The sequence below is a fragment of the Diabrotica undecimpunctata genome, chromosome 4 (assembly GCF_040954645.1).
Source record: "Diabrotica undecimpunctata isolate CICGRU chromosome 4, icDiaUnde3, whole genome shotgun sequence".
In the NCBI taxonomy this organism is placed as follows: domain Eukaryota; kingdom Metazoa; phylum Arthropoda; class Insecta; order Coleoptera; family Chrysomelidae; genus Diabrotica; species Diabrotica undecimpunctata.
Genome location: NC_092806.1, coordinates 149,061,238 through 149,080,480, shown reverse-complemented (window position 1 = coordinate 149,080,480; position 19,243 = coordinate 149,061,238). Strand labels below are relative to the sequence as shown.

The 19,243-nt window shown below is 33.3% G+C and overlaps 1 protein-coding gene across 1 annotated transcript; it reads left to right on the top strand.

Moving 5' to 3' along the window:
* Positions 1-952: 952 nt before the first annotated feature.
* LOC140440173 (uncharacterized) lies at positions 953-19,189 on the top strand. Its single transcript, XM_072530493.1, has 4 exons — positions 953-1,049; positions 3,894-4,056; positions 15,318-15,480; positions 18,705-19,189. The coding sequence occupies exons 1-4, from the start codon at positions 1,002-1,004 to the stop codon at positions 19,114-19,116; spliced, it is 786 nt and encodes a 261-aa protein (XP_072386594.1). The 5' UTR covers positions 953-1,001; the 3' UTR covers positions 19,117-19,189.
* The last annotated feature ends 54 nt before the right edge of the window (positions 19,190-19,243 follow it).

The window sequence follows — 19,243 nt, the reverse complement described above, 5'->3', positions numbered from 1 at the left end:
ATACCCCAAACGAAGAAGTGCTGCATAGAATAGGCAAGGAAAAAGAACTTTTTAACACAGTAAAAGTTAGAAAAACATCATACTTAGGCCACATACTGAGAAATAATAAGTACCAATGTGCCCAACTTATAGTGAAAGGAAAAATCGAGGGAAAGAGAGGCCTAGGAAGGAAAAGACTATCGTGGCTCAGAAACATCTGACAATGGACAGGGCTAAATTTTGAACAGCTAATAAGAACAGCTGAAGATAGAGAAAAGTTTAAAATTGTAGTAGCCAACCTCCATTGAGGAGAGGGCACTTTAAGAAGAAGAAGAATTTATTTGTTTGCAAATGCTATACATTGACAGCCCTTTTTAAAAATTGTGTCCTGCATATATATTTTACTTTTGTCTGATTATTCCTTCCAGACTCAGATTAAATAAAGTCGTTGATAGTGTACCTCCTTGTCGAAGTTAAATTTTTACTTGGTAGCAATATTTTTTTAGGAAATACATAAATGGACTAGAATCAAGTGCAAAAACTAGCAGATGCCCAAATGTCTATTTTAATAATGTAGGACAAAAAAAAATATCGGTCTAAATTATTTCGTGACGTTTTTATTGTAAAACAATACAGTTCTATGTGTAACACAAAAACAGATACTATAATAATTGAATCATTAATTTTAGTTTAACAAAAGCTTTAAACTTCAGCGAACTTATGCAATCCAATTACCATTATTGATATTTTACTGCGACGCTGTGATATTTGAAAACAAACATTTATTATTCAGTCCTTCGTCACGCACTGGAAGATTTATCAGATTAAAGAAACGATTGTCAATGCAGTAGCATCGCACCCAAAAATTAAATAAAACCGCCGAAGATGGTCTGTGATGATAGGATTAAAGTGGGCCTTGGATCGTGCAACCTTGTCATTGCTCCAAAAATATAATTGGTTTGGGTGTTTTAAGAATAAGCTGTCAGACTATATATAGAGATGTACAGAAAATTTTTATCAGTATGTGTTTGGTTATGAATGATAGACATAATTTTCCAAAAATGAAACTTGTAAGTACTTCTTCATATTTTATTAACAGAAAAGTATTAAATTTATATATTTAATCTTAAAAATTAATAGTCTCTCTTCGGTATACTGTTATATGTTTCGTCCTTAGTACTTGTGCTATATCTTTAAAGAGTAGCCTCTAACTTCTAAAATATTCGTTGACATTAACTAATTTCCATTGACAGCTGTTATCAGTCAGTTGTACTAATTTTCCTAGCATCCTAATTCATTTAAGTTTTGGTCTATCTTTACATTTACTGTTCCCAGGCGGTAGTATACCTAAGAATTTGTCTTTTTACCTAGTATATGCATTTGATGAAGAGTTTCATAGAGCCATGATTGATCACATTAAATGGTTCTCCTCTTTTTGTTTAACAAGGAGACTTTTGTCGCTTTTGTCGCTAATGACCCAAGTGGTTGAAGCGACTATTTTCTTTGTAAATAAAAAAAAAAAACAAGGAGACTTATCTTTACTGTTATCGTAAAACAATTTAAAATTAAATAAAATTTACTTTTATTTTTTTTATTTCCATAAAGTACATCGACAACTTTGGCTATTGGTACAGGAACAATAATATTAAATATATAATCACTGAGGACTCGATAACATGAAAAGACTCCCATTAGAGCACGATCCCTTTGATGCCGTAGGTATCTAGGATGAGTGAATTTTGCCCTTAGAGGGAGTGTGAGCCGTACGGCTAAATAATGAAAACAAATGATACTTATATCGCTGTAACTAATGTCTACTAGGTTAAATCTTATGGTATAGTTGAACGGATTTTAGAAACTGTATAGTTTTCGTGATCTCTGTAGGGATGCTGAGCATTTCCTTAAGAGTAAGTTACAAGTCCTGTGCTTTGTAAAGGTTGGTAAATTGTTTGTAGTCGGTGATGATCTCTTTTACAGTCAGGTAAACATTGCAATGCTGGCAAGTTGGACGAGTTTCAGAGAAAATCAAGAAACCATGGAAAAGTTTGGTGTGGTTGATTCGGAGTCTTCTTGTAATCGATGCTTCCCTTCTAGGTAGAAAGTCCAGAAAGAGATGACCAATAAACGGTTGGAGTTCACGAAGAGTTGTTTTGCTCTTTTGCCATAAATTTTACCAAGTATCCTAAACTGACTTTTTGAAAACGAGTTAGAGATCGTAAGCTAGTTGAATTGTTATTACTCCAGTACAATAACTGATAGCTTCTTTGGCAAAATGATCTGCTGTTTCATTACCAGTAATTTCGCTATGAGAAGGCAGTTATATGAGAGAGACTGTTACATCGTGAGCAGAGAGATTTTGGTATATGTCATGAACGTTTTAAACTAATGAGTAGTTAGTGAAAATTATATTGATTAAATCAATAGATGAAGCATATAAAAGTAGAAGAGATTGTAGTCTTAAAGTGAGAGAAGGTTCTTTGAATTGACGGTACGTGCTCTCGATAGAACTAGAGTAAAAGGCACCTAAATACAGACGAAGCGCTTTACGAAAACCATAGTTTAATACATCTATATCAGATCGTGAGACAGAGGAATAGATAAAGCTAGCGTAGTCGAGTTTGGGTCAGATCAAAACTATGTAGACTCTTAATAAGGTAGTTTTACTAACCCCATTAAAGATGACTTAAGAGTTTTAAGAACGTTTAACCTTTACAAACAATTGGTTTTAAGTTCAGAGATGCGATTTTTCCAATTTAATATGGTGTTAAATATTAAACCGAGAATTTTACATAAAATACCAACATATTGTGGAGAATTGTTAAATAAAATTTGTAGTAAGGTAGTAGAGGTCTTTCTGAAGAACTTTCTTAACTTGGTTTAGCTGTAAGAGAGTGATAATTCTAGTTCATTAGATCTATCTTTAAGTAGATTTACTGCACTTTGTATACGTTTATATGTGGTGTGAACAGATTTACCATAGCATTAAATACTTAGCTCATCGGCGTATTGAACATATTTGATGGGAGCAGGAAAAAACCTGAAAATTTTGTTGATTGCAAGAAGTGGAACTTAATACAGATCCTTGAGAAACATCTGATTTTAAGGAAGAGATTGAGGAAGTTTATCATTGGCATGGACTTTAAAGGTTCTTTCAGTCTAAATGTTTTTTACAGATGAGAGAATATTGCCATCTAAATTATAGTAAGAGAGTTTGTCAATTATTGTTTTTCTGAAGATTAAATCAAATACCCCTTCAATGCTAAATATAGTTGCTACAACATGATAGATGTTTGAAGAAGAACAAGGTTGTCAAGAGTATACCGATGACTTTGGAAGCCATACTGAGCATCGGAAATAATATTGTTTTTTTTAAGGAACTAAGAGAGTTTTTATCGTTATTTCAAGAATTTTGAAGGTGGTACAAGTGAGAGAAATCGGACGAAAAGATAAAAGTTACACAGGATTGGTCAGGTTTTTTAATTAGATTGAATATAGAAATGCGCCAAATAGCTGGCGAGTTTATGTGTGTTCTAGATAAGGTTATCAATTTCAATCAATTTATAAAATGTATTGGATTGATTTTTAAAAAATATATAAGGGATATCAAAAGCAAATTTCAGTTCATGTAGGATAAACTAATCGTTCGGGTGGAGAAAAATTAAGTGTGTTAAGGACTGGGATGGGAAGTCATATTAATTTTATTGAATTTGTCTTTAAAATACTTACTTTTATTACATGGAGAGAAACGAGTGTTTATTAAACACGCTTCAACCTCTTACAACTTTTCCGATACTTTGTTAAAACGGAAACGATCTCATTGTAAAATGAAAAAATTGTTTTGAAAAGATTTAATGGGATATGTTTCTAAATATTTAAAATTATTATTGAACATTTATTCAAATTTACCTTTTTAGACTGTATTTCTTTTGTTAATTGCTTATGCTGTGGCTGATAAACTTCAAAATAATTACTTGCCACCGGCTACCTCAGGAACTTCAGATGGGGCTGAATTTCTTACTGCTCCATCCAGAGTGGCCAACGTTTTTGCAGGATTCAGATCCACCAGACCTACTTTAGGTAAGTGTGATACACAGAGCTATCTAAAAAAAAACAAGGAATATAACAATGAAAGATTAATAAAATCAATGAAATTTTTATATATTCTTGAGTTATTTACACTACTTACAATAAATGAAAAATACCTACTGAAAGAAATTTATTAAATATTTTTTTTCTTGCTATGTATTTCTTATAAATTAAAAAAATATTTAATTTTACAATATTTTGTTTATGTTCCCAAAAATTGTTTTACATATGAGATATTATAGACGAACAATATTAGGCCAAAAATGAAATATTTTATTTTATGAGACTTTATCAATTATTTTCCTAAATAAAATCAATATTTCCCTTTAAAAAATGAATTTAAAAATTAATTTAGTGAGGCCTCCTATTTATCCCATTTTATGCGGTTTAAATATACTGAGCATTAACCTGATCTTCTTTGTTCATGAATACCGCTTTTATGGACAATTAAATTCCTCTATAATGGCTTATAACCAATGTAGAACTTCAAAACTTAAACTTTAACTGCTTGTATTTGCATTGGAAATATCGCAAGAGCTTCCTATATAACTGATACGTGGGTTGGTTATAACCTTCTATGACAATCATTTTCATCACGTGCGTATTAAGTACTTTAGGCCTTAGTAATGAACCCCAAGAGGATAATAAAAGAGGTTAGAGTAAGATTTTAATATGGTTTTAAACGAATATTAATAAGATATTGTCTTTGTTTATCAACGTGATACTTATAATTCATTATAATTAATATTTCATCTATAAAAATATTAATTACAGTTAATTTCGTATTTTGCTACACTCCGACAAATTAGATGATTTTAAATGTGTTGTTGAAAAACAAAAAAAAATATTATGATTGTATTTTTAAACATTCAAGTAAGTAATAACGATAGATTTGCTATTTATTATCAATCCAATAATTATAATTCATATCTAAAACTAACACAAAGGTAATCGTGCCTAATATATCGTTTTGCGCTAATTGTTCAAAGCTAACTTCTACCTCCGATAGAAAGCTCCAGTGTGATGGCTGTAAGAAACCAATACACATCGCTTGTACGGATCTGTCGGTCGATCATCGAGTTACAAGGCAAAAAGTATGTGGGATATGTATACTTTGCAATGCATGTAGTTCAAACATTGGAAATACTGAAATACTGAAATTACTGAAATCAAGAGTCTACTAGATTGTGTCAAAATAGTGACAAACAGCTCTGAAATATTAATAGTAAAAACCGATAATTAACAAGTTAAAATTATTACTAAAGTAATTATAGTGATTGTTTAAGTGCAGGAAATCATACGTGAGTAAAGAAAACTTTGATTTTGTTTGATTGCATGATAATAAACTGAATAAATTATTGTCCTAAATAACCTAAGAATTTGGTTAAAATAAAAAGAGCAATTATCAAAATCTGGTTGCTAGTCAACTTTCAAATAAAACAGATCCGTACTCAGCCGAATTGATGAAACCGAAAAATCGAAAACGACCAAAATGAATAGTAATAACGGCAATGTTATTATTGAGACTGAGAACTCACCAAACACTAAAAAGTACTCCACAGCATTGATTCACTCACCAACAACTTTTCCTAGCAAAGATCAGGCAATTATCTTTTCTGCAATAGAGGGCCTCAAATTACAAGATTATTTATTAGAACTGGGACCACTTGTAGATCCAAAAAACATAATTTTTTCATCCAGAATTTCAAACAACCGTGTTTGTGTATACTTATCAAGTAAATCAGCTGTAGACAAATTTTTAAAAGAACATAATTCTATTAAGATTAATAACACAGTAATACCAGTACGAAAGCTAGTTACCCCGTCACAAAGACTTGTTCTATCCAACGTAAGTCCCACAATTCCACATAATTTATTGGAAACCGAGTTAAAAATCATTGGATTACAGCTAATGTCACCCCTTACATTCTTACGAATTGGAGCAACCGATCCAGCGTATAGTCACATACTTAGTTTTCGAAGACAGGTGTACATATCTCCTCCAGAAGATAGTTTCCAAATTCCCGATACACTTGAAATTAATCATGATGACTTAAAATATCGCATATTTCTCACAACAGATTCATTATGCTATAAGTGCAAGCAACCAGGACATTTTGCATCTCAATGTGCCGGCCTTCAACTCCAAACTTCAACTTCTTCATATACTAGATCACAACAAGAAAGTTCCTCTCTAAACCATTCCTTAGACAGCAATAATGTAGATGAGTTTATATCAAATACTACTAACCCTGAAATGATATGTGAACCAACACCAATTACTCCTACATTTAATGAGCCCAATCCTGACATACCCGCTTCTAATGAATTTCAAACAACTCCGATAACTAAACCTAAGACCTCCAAACGAAATTTATCTGAAATTGCAACATCTAGCCCAGAAGATACACCAGATATTACTAATTCCTCAGAACCAAAATCTTACTTTCCAACACCTGTTCCAAAAGTTCCAAAGAAAAAGTTGAAGTCGAAAGATAAACCCTCATTAGAATTTCCAGAATTGCCCCAAAAGATAACCAATTTTATTGACAATCACAATCCCAAGTTCCCACTCGATAGTCAACAATTCACTAATCTGTTAGAGAACACTCACGGTAGTAATGATGCATTAAGCATTGCTAAAGACTATACCCTACATATTCCATCTCTTATAGAAATGATAAATGAAATACATACCCAGGCTGAAGATCGAAATATGAAAATTAAATGTACTAGACTAAGTAAAAAATTAACCAAACAACTGCTCGAACATGTTGGCTCATCTGACGTAGACAGCGATATATCTCAAAACTAATTATTTAAATAAAAATAAATTCATGTATAATAATATTTTACAGTGGAACTTAAACAGTTTTTACACCCGCCTACCCTTATTTCAGGTCCTTATTAAGAAATATTCACCTGATATTATATGTCTTCAAGAAACTAATTTTAAAGGCAACAATGCGTATAACTTGAGGTCATATAATGTTTACTACCAAAATAGACAAACAAATCACGCTAGTGGCGGTGTTGCGATATATGCTAAAACCGATTTACAAGTAAACAGAATAACAATTAAAACAAACTTAGAAGCAATAGCAGTAACAGTAACAATAGGTACTAATCAAAAAATGAACATATGTAACGTTTATATTCCCCCGAGCCAAAATATCCAAGGAAATGAACTTTCCGACTTAATTATGCAAATTCCATCACCAAAATTAATTCTCGGGGACTTTAACAGCCATAACCTTCTATGGGGTTCCGGAAAAACAACTAAAAATGGAAAGGTATTAGCAAACGTAATTAATAGCATGAATTTAACAATAATGAACGACGGAGCTAAAACTCGTTTCGACGCAGCTACTGGAAATTTTTCAGCTATTGACTTGTCTATTTCTGACCCATCGACGTTACTAAATCACACATGGCAAACCGTAGACGATTTATATGGAAGTGATCATTATCCAATAATAGTAACAAAAATTTCCAACCCCACAACAAAAACCAATCCTTTGCAAAAGTGGAAAATTAAGCAAGCCAACTGGAACATTTTTAAAACAAAAATTACTGAAGAAATACCGAATATCCCTATAATTGAAGAAGACATAAACTTAACTTTAAAATTGTTTAATAACTTAATCACTGAAGCGGCCACAATTGCAATGGGAAAAACAAAGTATATAACAAAAAACAAAGTTGTTCCCTGGTGGAATGAAGAGTGTAAATTGGCAATAAAACAAAGTAAAAAAGCTTTAAATACTTTCAAAAGACATAAAACCAATGAGAACTTAATAGAGCTAAAGAAAAAAAGGGCATATGCAAAATTAATTACTACCAGATCTAAAAAAGAGTCCTGGAAAAAATACGTTCAAAGTATTAACAGGAATACAAACATGTCATCAGCATGGAAAAAAGTTAAGAAGATTTCTGGCGTCAGTACACAAAATGGAATAAAATACCTAGAACGAAATGGAAACATAATTAATGAAAACAAGAAAATTGTAGAAGAATTAGCTGAAACATACAGACAAGAATCTACAAATGAAAATTACAGCAATACTTTTTTACGATATCGGGAAGAAGAAGCAAATCCAATAGAAATTATAGCCAATAACGATGATATAAATACTCCAATTAATAAAACAGAACTATTAGAAACAATCCAAATGTTAAAAGACACATCACCAGGTCCAGATGACATACCCGCAATATTCTTAAAACAGTTACCTAACGAAGCTTTAGACTTTCTATTGAATCTTTTTAATACAATCTGGTGTAAACATAAATTTCCTGACTTATGGAGACAAGCTATTGTCATCCCTATACTAAAACCTAACAAACCGGCTACAGCGGCAGAATCATATAGGCCAATATCACTTACATGTTCTACTTGCAAACTGCTAGAGAAAATAATAAATAATAGACTTATGTGGCATTTGGAACATCACAATTTACTTATACCGGAACAAGCTGGATTTCGTCCTTTGAGATCTACTATAGATAATGTTTTACATTTAGAAAGTCAAATTAATGAAGCCTTCTGTAACAAACAGAAATGCATAGCTGTTTACTTTGACATCCACAAAGCATTTGACTTAGCATGGCGACACAGAATATTAACAAAGCTGCAGACTTGGGGAATTCAAGGAAACATGTTGGCATTTTTGAATAACTTTCTACATGAACGCAAATTTTCTGTACGTAGTAATGGAGAAATTTCTAGTATTAAGTCTCAAGACAATGGAACACCACAAGGATCTGTAATTAGCCCTACACTTTTTTTAATTGCAATGAATGATGTTATAAAAAATCTCAAGAGACCTGCACAGGCTAGATTATATGCTGATGATATGATAATGTTTATCAAAGGAAAAAATATTAACTTGATGGTCAAACTTTTACAAGAAGAACTAAATAAAATCGAAAGGTGGTCTAATAGGAGTGGATTCTATTTTTCACACCTATTCACACTAACATACCTGCCTTAAAATTCGGCACAAAGTTTTTAAAACGAAGTACAAAGATAAAATATTTAGGCATAACATTCGACGAAACTTTAAGTTGGAAACCACATATTAAACAATTGGCGATATCATGTCAAAATGGTATAAATCTTCTTAAATGTTTAGCCAACACACAATGGGGTGCAGACGGAGATACATTATTACTGTTGTATAGAAGCCTAATTCGATCAAAATTGGATTACGGATGCATTGCATATTCTTCAGCGTCGAAGACAAATTTAAAAATCTTAGACATTATACACAACAATGCATTACGCATAATCTCTGGAGCTTATAGAACAACTCCTGTTGCAAGTCTCGAGTGGGAACTTGGAGAGCCATCATTACATGAACGACGTAAATTACTTAGTCTATCTTACGCTTCAAAACAATCATCACTACAACCTGACAACCATTTTCTTACTCAGCCATCGTTATCAAATATCAATATAAGAACACATTTACCATTTCAATTAAGGATCAAAAACATTTTAAACTCTATTGAAATTTTTAACTTTCCCTCAACACATTCAGCAAACGTAAACACGCCACCTCCTTGGTTAATACCTTTGCCTACTTTAAATTTAGAACTATCATCATATCATAAATCTGAAACTAATCCAGAAATATTTATAAGCAATTATAATAGAATACTTTCTTCTTTCCCTGAATATACCCAAGTTTACACAGATGCATCTAAAACAACTTCTGGTGTAGGATCATCATTTGTTATAAGAGACATAATAAAAAGTTTCAAATTGCCCACAGAATCCACTGTGATAACTGGAGAATTGTATGCAATATACAGAGCTCTAATTCACATACAAACAGTCAAACCAGATAAATTCCGTATTATTACTGACTCAATCAATTCCCTTCATATACTGTCAAAAATGTACACTTGCAACCCGATAGCTAAATTAATTAAAAACAAGATGCAGCAGCTGGAAAACAAAACATTAGTCTTCGTGTGGGTACCATCACATATAGGCATTAAAGGAAACGAACTAGCTGATAAAAATGCTCGGGAAATAGCAAATTCCCCAAATATCAGACCGATAATAAAACCATTAGCAAAAGATCTCAATCCGTACTTTAAACAAAAGCTGATATGTAATTGGACTAAATGTTGGGAAGAAAAATCCTCAAAGTTAAAAGAAATTAAACCAAATTTTGGACGATTTACTAACAACGCCCCTAGCCGTTTCCTTCAGGTTGTATTAACCAGGCTCCGATTAGGACACAGCAAACTCACCCATGAATATCTCATGAAGAAGGAACCTCAATCAAAATGTACGAGTTGTGACGTGCCGTTAACAGTGAAACACGTATTAACGGAGTGTCCCAAATATAGTACTGAAAGACTAACTAATAAAATCCCATCAGTTATAAGGGACATTTTTAGTGAGTGTACCAGTGAAAATATTGTGAAATTTTTAAGAGACTGTAACATATTGAACCACATATAAGTATGTTATTTATTTGTTATTTGTAATCATTATTGTTTGTATTAAATTCATCCGCTAATAACCAATATGGTTGATGCGGCTGCCTTTAAATAAAAAAAAAAAAAAAAAAAGCTAGAGTTTAAAGTTTAAAGAGTTTAAAGCTCCACTAGTAGACTCTTGATTTCTAATATAATTTCTAATAGACGAAATTTAAACTATCCGAACTAAGCAATAAATTAAATCAACTTGATTCTATTACAATAACAGCATTTACTGACAGCATCGTCAATGAAGCCGCTGACCGCATATATCGTTCCAAAGATTTTTTGGCTAAAGGCATCCCTGAACGTACAAAAGACGCACAAAATAAAAAATATCAATAAATTTAGCCCTAGAAGTCATTGGATGTCAAGAAAGTCCTATTACATTTTATAGAGTCGGTAAACCAAATCAAAATGAACGTTATCCCCGCATGATAAAAGTGATAATGAGTTCTGAACACCACACTAGAAAAATTCTTCGTAACAAAAATAAACTTTTGGAAAACAAATCTACTGAAACTTATTCTGTTATTAATGACAAGACACCTATGCAGCAACTTCGTTTAAAGGAATTTTGTACTGAGCTTGAAACTCGTAAAAATAATGGAGAAAATGACCTTGGTGAATGGCTGTCCAAAGATAATGAAATTTCGTTTATAATTCTTCTGCACCAAAATTTACGGATTGGCTTATTAGGTGTACGGATATAAGCTTTCTTATTTTCAAATTTAATAAATTTATAAACTGTTCAACTGTTAAAACCTCACATTATTCTCCTAACAGAAACGTGGCTTAATTCTTCTATCCCCTATCCTATTGTAAACATTGATAATTTTACTATATTTCGTACAGATAGAGGTACTTGTCGAACGGAAGAAGCATGCATCTATTTAGCAAATGAATAAACCAATACTTTTTCCATCAGTAATAAAACAATAGACGTAACTGGTACAGAAATTATCCACTTACTTGTTACTAATAACTCCTTACTAATATTATATTTAATATAATTTGCATACACCGACCTCCGGATACAGTACTTACTCAGGACAATATGCTTATTGACAAACTTAAGGAATTATCATCCCTTGAAAATCTCCTTGTTGAAGATTTCATTTTTTCAGAGATTAGCTGACCCAATATTTCCAAAACTGATAAGTGAACCTACGAGATTTAGAGCCAACAATAATTCTTCAATTTTAGACTTCACAAATCACGATCAATTAATTTTTACACTTGAAGTGTCTTCTGCTTTGGGTGCGACATAAGCGAAAGCTTTGGCGAACATATAAACTTACTGGTTCCCTTGATGAAGGTGAAGATCATGCGAGGAGTAAGGCAAGGATGTGTGCTATCGCCGACTCTTTTCAATATATACTCTAAGGAGATTTTTAATGAAGCCCTCACAAACCTAGACATGGGAATCCGAGTGAACGGTAAATACATCAATAATATCCACTACGCCGATTGACACTGTGTTACTAGCAACCAGCTTAAATGATCTGCAGGCCTTACTAGACCGAGTGCGAACTGTGAGCGTAACATACGGACTGAACCTTAATATTAAGAAAACTAAATTCATGGTTGTCAGCCGTACAAATTTAGATCCCGGGGCACTAATGGCAGGTAGCGAAGAGATCCAGAGAGGCGACAGATTCACTTACCTCGGAACTACCCTCAACGTACAATGGGACTACGCTCAAGAGATTAGATCCAGAATTGAAATGGCACGGTCTACATTTATTAAGTTGAGATCCTTGTTGTGCTGCAGTCATCTCAGTTTGGGAACCAAGATGCGGATAGTGAGGTGCTACGTTCTTCCAGTGTTACTATATGGAGTTGAAGCCTGGACACTGACGCAAGCCATTGAAAAACGAATCGAAGCCTTCGAGATGTGGATATACAGAAGGATACTAAAGATATCTTATGTGGACCATGTCACCAACGTTGAGGTCCTACAGCGCATGACAAAAGAAAAAGAAGTGCTTAATTTAATTAAACAACGTAAGCTTGAGTACCTCGGCCACGTGATGCGAAACGAAGAAAAATATCGAATTCTTCAACTCGTTATGCAGGGTAAAGTATTTGGCAGAAGAGGACCGGGACGCCGTCGTATCTCGTGGTTGAAAAATCTCCGACAATGGTTTGGGATGACCTCAGCGGAGCTGTTTCGCAAAGCAGTCAACAAAACCATGATAGCCTTGATGATCGCCAACATCCGGACCGGATAAGGCACTGAAGAAGAAGGTTTCCTTGATAATTTTTTCGCCCACCGTAGTTTTTCTAACCGAGTCAAACAATCGTTTCTAAAGTTAAGAACAGAATTGCTAGTTGTAATAGTAAAAAAGTTTATCGGTATATTAGCACCCCTTTATCTTCTAAAGTCTCCATACCATTACTTAAAAAAGCTGACGGGTCTGTATGTTCTTCAAATAACGAATCTCCGGAATGTTTGTCGTTATTATTTTTTCAGGTTTTTACAGATGAACCTATTGATACCACTCCTCAAATAATGTGCTCACGTTTCTCTTAAACTCTCTATAATATCTTTTTTACACCATATACAATTACACATCATCTATGGAAATTACGCAATAATTCATTACCTGGATTAGACGCACTCACCTCGTTTTTCCTCAAACAATGTGCAGAATCTGTAACCACCGCTATATCTCTCATAATAAATGCTTCTTTTAATTACGGTTTTCTCTCCCTGTCCTGGAAATTTACTTTGGTTGTTCCTATATTCAAGAAAGGAACTAAACTTCACCAAAAGCATGACTTAATCAAAAGTCATAACGATCACAAACTTACTTTATTGTGTACATGATTGGCCATTACTTTTAAACAATCGACATCCTGTCAATTTCTTCAAAGCTTTCTACCGTGTTCCAAAACGTCGATTACTAGCTAAATTGAATTAATATGGAATTTTCGGAAAGTTAAACATTTGGATTCAAGATTTTCTGTCTGACAGATACTTCAAGGTTTGTGTTGGGAAAGACCACTCACTAGATAACCCAGTCAAGAGTGGAGTCCCACAAGGATCAGTACTTGGACCGCTACTTTTTTGTATCTACACTAGTGATCTTCCACTTATTGTATCCAGTAAGGTTTCCATTTACGCTGATAATACGAAATTATATTTGAATCCAACTATTAACCAATATGTTCTTTAACACGATCTTAATACAATACTCAAATAGTGCTCAGAATGGTTACTTCCGCTTAACATTGAAAAATGCGTTGTTCTACATATCAGCTTGTAGGTGTAGGTGGTCCACCTACAGGATGGACTGACGATTTAAGAAGACTCAATAAAAACTGGATGAGAGCGGCGCAAGATAGACGGGGTTGGAAACATAAGGAAGAGGCCTATGTTCAGCAGTGGACTCTTGAGGCTGGATGATGATGACATATCGGCAAAAATAACCCACCACTACCGTACTTTACTAATTGACATCCCTTTAATTCCGTAACCTCCCGCAATGATCTCGAAGTGATAATTAATAGTGACTTACATTGGTTTGATCACATAGTGTCGGTGTGTAAACGTGCAAACTCGAAACTGTTTTTGATCCGTAAATGTTTTAAACGTATATCTCTAATCTCTGTTAGTAAACTTTACTCAAGATGCGTTAGACCTATTCTTAAGTTTGTTGGTCCAGTGGAGAATCTAGATCTCGGTTGTGATGAAATCCTACTTGAAAATGTTCAGTGTAAAGCTACAAGACAGGTATACGGCAGTGTAAGACCTAATTATGAAGATATATTATTCATGGCTCATCTCACCACATTCGAGCAGCGACGTCTTCGAGGTGACCTAATTATGACCTTCCATATTTTAAAACATAATTTTAGAAACCTAAATACCATATTCACTTTAAATCATGACGAAAGATTCAGAGGCCATCGTTACAAATTAAAGAGGGAGCAAACTACTACAAGGTTCAGGGTGAACTTCTTGCCAAATAGAATATTTGATATCTGGAACAATTTGGATCAAGACACCATATCGGCAACTAGTGTTAACATCTTTAAAAATAAACTTGATAGCTCTTTATTTTATTTATTGGATTGTGTTATTTTAGGTTCCCATTATTTATTTATTGTTTGAAACAGGCCGGTGTACATTTCTTTAAAAGTTTCTCTACGGATATTACTCTCTGAAACATCCTTTGGATCATTCTTTGTAGTTTTGTGATCCTTATTTTATAAGTTTATCTGTGACAGATCCAGGCGCTTTCTTGTTCTTGGTCTCTTTTATAACTTGTGCTAGTTTATTTTATGCTAATTGTATTTCTTGTTTTTGGAGATTGTTCCTTTGATTTTATGCCTCCTCTTTTACTATTAAATATGATGTTTTTCCTGTATAAGTTTAGGAAATTAAAATTTTGAATTTTTATATTTTTTATGTTTTTTTAACTTTTTATTTATTCATATGTAAAAGTTCTTTTAAAATAGGTTTGCCATTCTTTATCCTATGTATTTTTAGGTTTATTTAATTTTTTCTGTTTAGTTTTTTGAGTCCTATCAATATTTTCTTACTTGTAGAATGCTGTTTTCCTCCCAAGAACGTTTTTGATGTTTAATAAAAACAAGTTTTACAAAAAAAGTAATACAAATACAAAAAGAAAATACTGGTAAAAATTTGTTGAATAATAGAATTTATTTGATTTATTTATCTACACTCTACACCATCTTTTTTAACCTAACATAAGTAACTTTTTTAATAAATATATTATATATTGTAGCCTCTTACAACGTATATCATTCACCACAGTTTGGAAAATCTGCAGGTCTGGTTGACCGATCCAATGTAGCATTCAGAAACTCTGAATCCCAATTTTCGGGTCCACAAATTCCTATTTTAAGACTCACTAGTGAAAATAATGGAGAAGGCAGTTACAGATTTGCGTAAGTATTAAAAAATTAAAGTTGTTTGGTCAAATATGCCAAATTTTAGATATGGTCAAATTTTTTTCCATTTTTTGGTAATACTTTCACTGTATATTGATTCCTAATCATGAAATTAAACCGTGTAATTAACTTTGTAGTAATTTTCATTCGAAACTATGAGCTAAATTTATTTTTACATAAAATTGATTGGTATATTCGATTCACTGATCCCAGTCCCAATTATCTAGTAAATTCATTGATTAATTTTTTACTACGTTGGACAAATTTTGATTTCGACTGGAAGTATCTACACAACTAAGCAAGCACACGTGGTAATAGCCCATAGTAATTGTAATTTAGAGTAATAATTATTCACATGCGGTTTGTTTTAGAATTTTTTAGTCATTTATAGATTAGTATTTACAAATAGCAAGCTTTTAATCAAAATTAATAAATATTTACTTGAATTACACAGGCCTGCAAGCAAATATTTTTTAAAAGTTGTTTGGAAATTTGATAACTCACTTTTATGGACTTTTCAGCGCTGATTTAAAAAATGCAAACAATTTTTGTGTACCACGTCAGGTTTTCTCATAAAGTAGTGAGTATGTTTGGGTATATTAACAAAATATAACCAATTTTTCACGTTTTTCCAACGTTATGAAATTTAGTTTATTTATTAATCTTGTTCTAAACTAAATTTTCAGTACATTTATATTTCTCTTTGAGATCGTAAGTCCTTATAATAAGCTTTCTGCCAAAGCTTCCTTTACTGTTTTTCCGGCTGTGGACTCGTTGATGATCATCTGTTCTCATCATCTAGCAGTAATCTGCTATCATGCTAACATTCCATCTTCCTTGGTATCTTTTTTTTATTTCTTTGATGTCTCGGTGAAATTTTTCGCCACTGACATCAAAAAGTTTTGTCGGGAAGTAGTCAATATGTGAGTGTGGAAAGTAAAGTTTAATGCTCATTTTATAGCCCAGCTTCTTTAAGTTGTAGATCATGTCTGCGACAACTGTCTTGTAGTTTGGATCTCGTTTGTTAAAGTTGGGGTCTGTTATTAGTTTTCTAATGTCCGATCTGACAAAGATGCTTCCCTTAGCTTTGCTGTGGATAAACCAGGAAACTGTCTACAAAGATATCTGAAACACTCTTCTTCTCTAGTCAATGCCTTGATAAATTGTTTCATCAGCTCCAACTTAAAGTGAAGTGGTGGAAGTAACCTTTTTGGGATCCACCATGGTTTTCCTTCAAACATTTTTAACACCTACTGTAAGATTTCTCTCAAGAGCCAAGCTTTTTTATGTAGTGATGCTTTCTGTATCTATTTTCTCATTTACAAAGAAAGCAAAGAAAATTTGTATAGCAACTTTGTTGACCGGGCAGCATTGAAATTACTTTTAAATCACTACATAGTGTTTATTTGTGTTCTGATTAGCAGAGTTTACTTAAAACCAGTTCAAGGTTTTCGTAGCATTCTTTTAAATGAACCAAGCGACCAACTGGCATAGAGGAATATTTATTGCCATTGTGTAAAAGTACTGCTTTAAGGCTTCTTTTTAAAGAAAAAAAAAAGAGTGGAGAATAAAAAGTCTCCACTCATTAGGAGCATACTCTACTTTAAAATGTGCCATAAGTCTAGGAACAGTACTGCAAAATACCAGGTCATTCTCTTGGGAGAAGAAAGATGCAAATTTCTTTTTCCTACATCGATTCAAAGAAAAGGATATATCTGGAGCCAAAAAATGTTTATTTTTTAATCTAGATTCTAAAACTTCTACAGATTTTTTAGAAAGACATAGATCGCTTACTAAATCGTTTAGTTTAAATTATGAGAATGGGATGGGATCGGTTGTGCCAGGATCATAACAGTCTTCTCCACTATCACCTTGCTGATCCAGTGGCTCGTGATCATCATGTATATCATCCAAAGAATCTGGACGAGAGGGTATTGGCACTTCAGGTCCATGAGGGACAGGGCGAATTGCTAATTGAATGTTAGGGTAAGAAATATCCTTTTTGTTTCTTAAATTGAAACCTCGTACGTTGCAAGAACAAGAATAGCAGTCATCACTGGTATTCCAAAACGTAAGGATTGCTTTTTACCTTGAAACCATAGCCTCAATTCTTCAACACACACTGAACAAACTTTGTGTGGAGCTCAACGCTTATCTATTAGTCATTTGATGTCTATATAACACAATAACTTTATAACATAAGAAATCAGTCACTACTTTAAAGCACTAGTAACAACACGTGAACTGCTCCGAGTGAAGAGCTGCTGTGAAATGTAAGAGAGTATCAGAGGCTCACTGCTTGTTAATGGAGGGGAAAGGGGCAGCACGATAGATAGGTATTGACATGAAAGAAGGCGCAATGAGTCAGCAAGTGGTTGGAGATATGGTACGGCAAGAACAAGTGCTGACATGAACATACTGCCCGTTTCTCTTATTCTTTATGTGCCGTCTTCTACCGAAGGTTGGCGACCATCAAACGATATGTTTCTCTGTTTTGTGCCGCATGTATTATGTTCGCAGCTTCTGGTATTTAAAACCATTCTCTCAAGTTTCTCAGAAAGGATTTCTTCTTTCTGCCCAAACCTCTTCTACCTTCAATCTTGCCTTCCACGATAAGCTGTAGCAGACTGTACTTATCATTACGGAACACATTGCCCAGGTATGACGCTTTCCTCCTTTTAACAGTTGTTAACAATTCCACCTCTTTACCCATTCGTCTTAATACCTCTGTGTTGATCACTCTGTCTGTCCAAGATATTCTCAGTATGCGTCGATACAGCCACATTTCTAGAGCCGCTATTTTCTTTATAGTTGCTGCTGTTAACGTCCAACCTTCAACCCCGTAAAGTAGCGTAGAGAGTACGTAGCATTTCGTGTTTCTCTTAATGACTCTTTATTATATCATTTTGTGAAATAACTGTACGTGATGGAATTTTTTCACTATTTTTCCAGAAATCAGCGTTGAAAACTCTTCATATTGTTTTTTCTCACAAATAAAAGAATAAAAAAATTTTCCAAGAGTTTTTCTTAAATATTAAATTCAATGTTTTTGACATCAAAAACGTGGATATTTTTTGTGAAATTCGTCATATCTTTCTGTGCATTTTATAAAAGTGTGTGTTCTTTCATCGTTTTTGCTCTTTATAAGTTCATTACATAGGTATTTAAAAGTTTAAGTATATTCATTTAAAGAATAATAATTAAACCTTTTCAATTCATAGGTACGAAACCGATAATAACATATTGCACGAAGAAGAAGGACATCAAGAAACTATTGGAGCAGAACAAGGTAACGTAGTACATGGCAGCTACACTTACCAATCTCCCGAAGGACAAACGTTTACTGTTCACTACATCGCTGACGAAAATGGTTTTCGCGCTACTGGAGACCATCTACCGGTCGCACCTCCAGTGCCAGAAGCCATCCAGAGATCTCTTAACCTTAACTTAGTCGCTAAACAGAGTCTTGTGGATGTTAGCAGAACGAGCAACGAAGACCGCATTGGCGCTAATAGCGATCATTCAGAAGCTCACGATTTAAATTCTATCGAAGTTGGTAGAAATGATGGTGGTAATGTTAATAGACAATACTTGGGACCATTCAAGAATAACAATAACGGATATAGGTATTAGTGTTTCAATCCAGAAGTTGTATTTTTTATCAGATATTGTTGTAACGTAACTGTAAAATAAATTATCGAATATATTTGTAATGTTTTAATTTGTATAATATATAATAAGGAGACCAAATACTAGATGA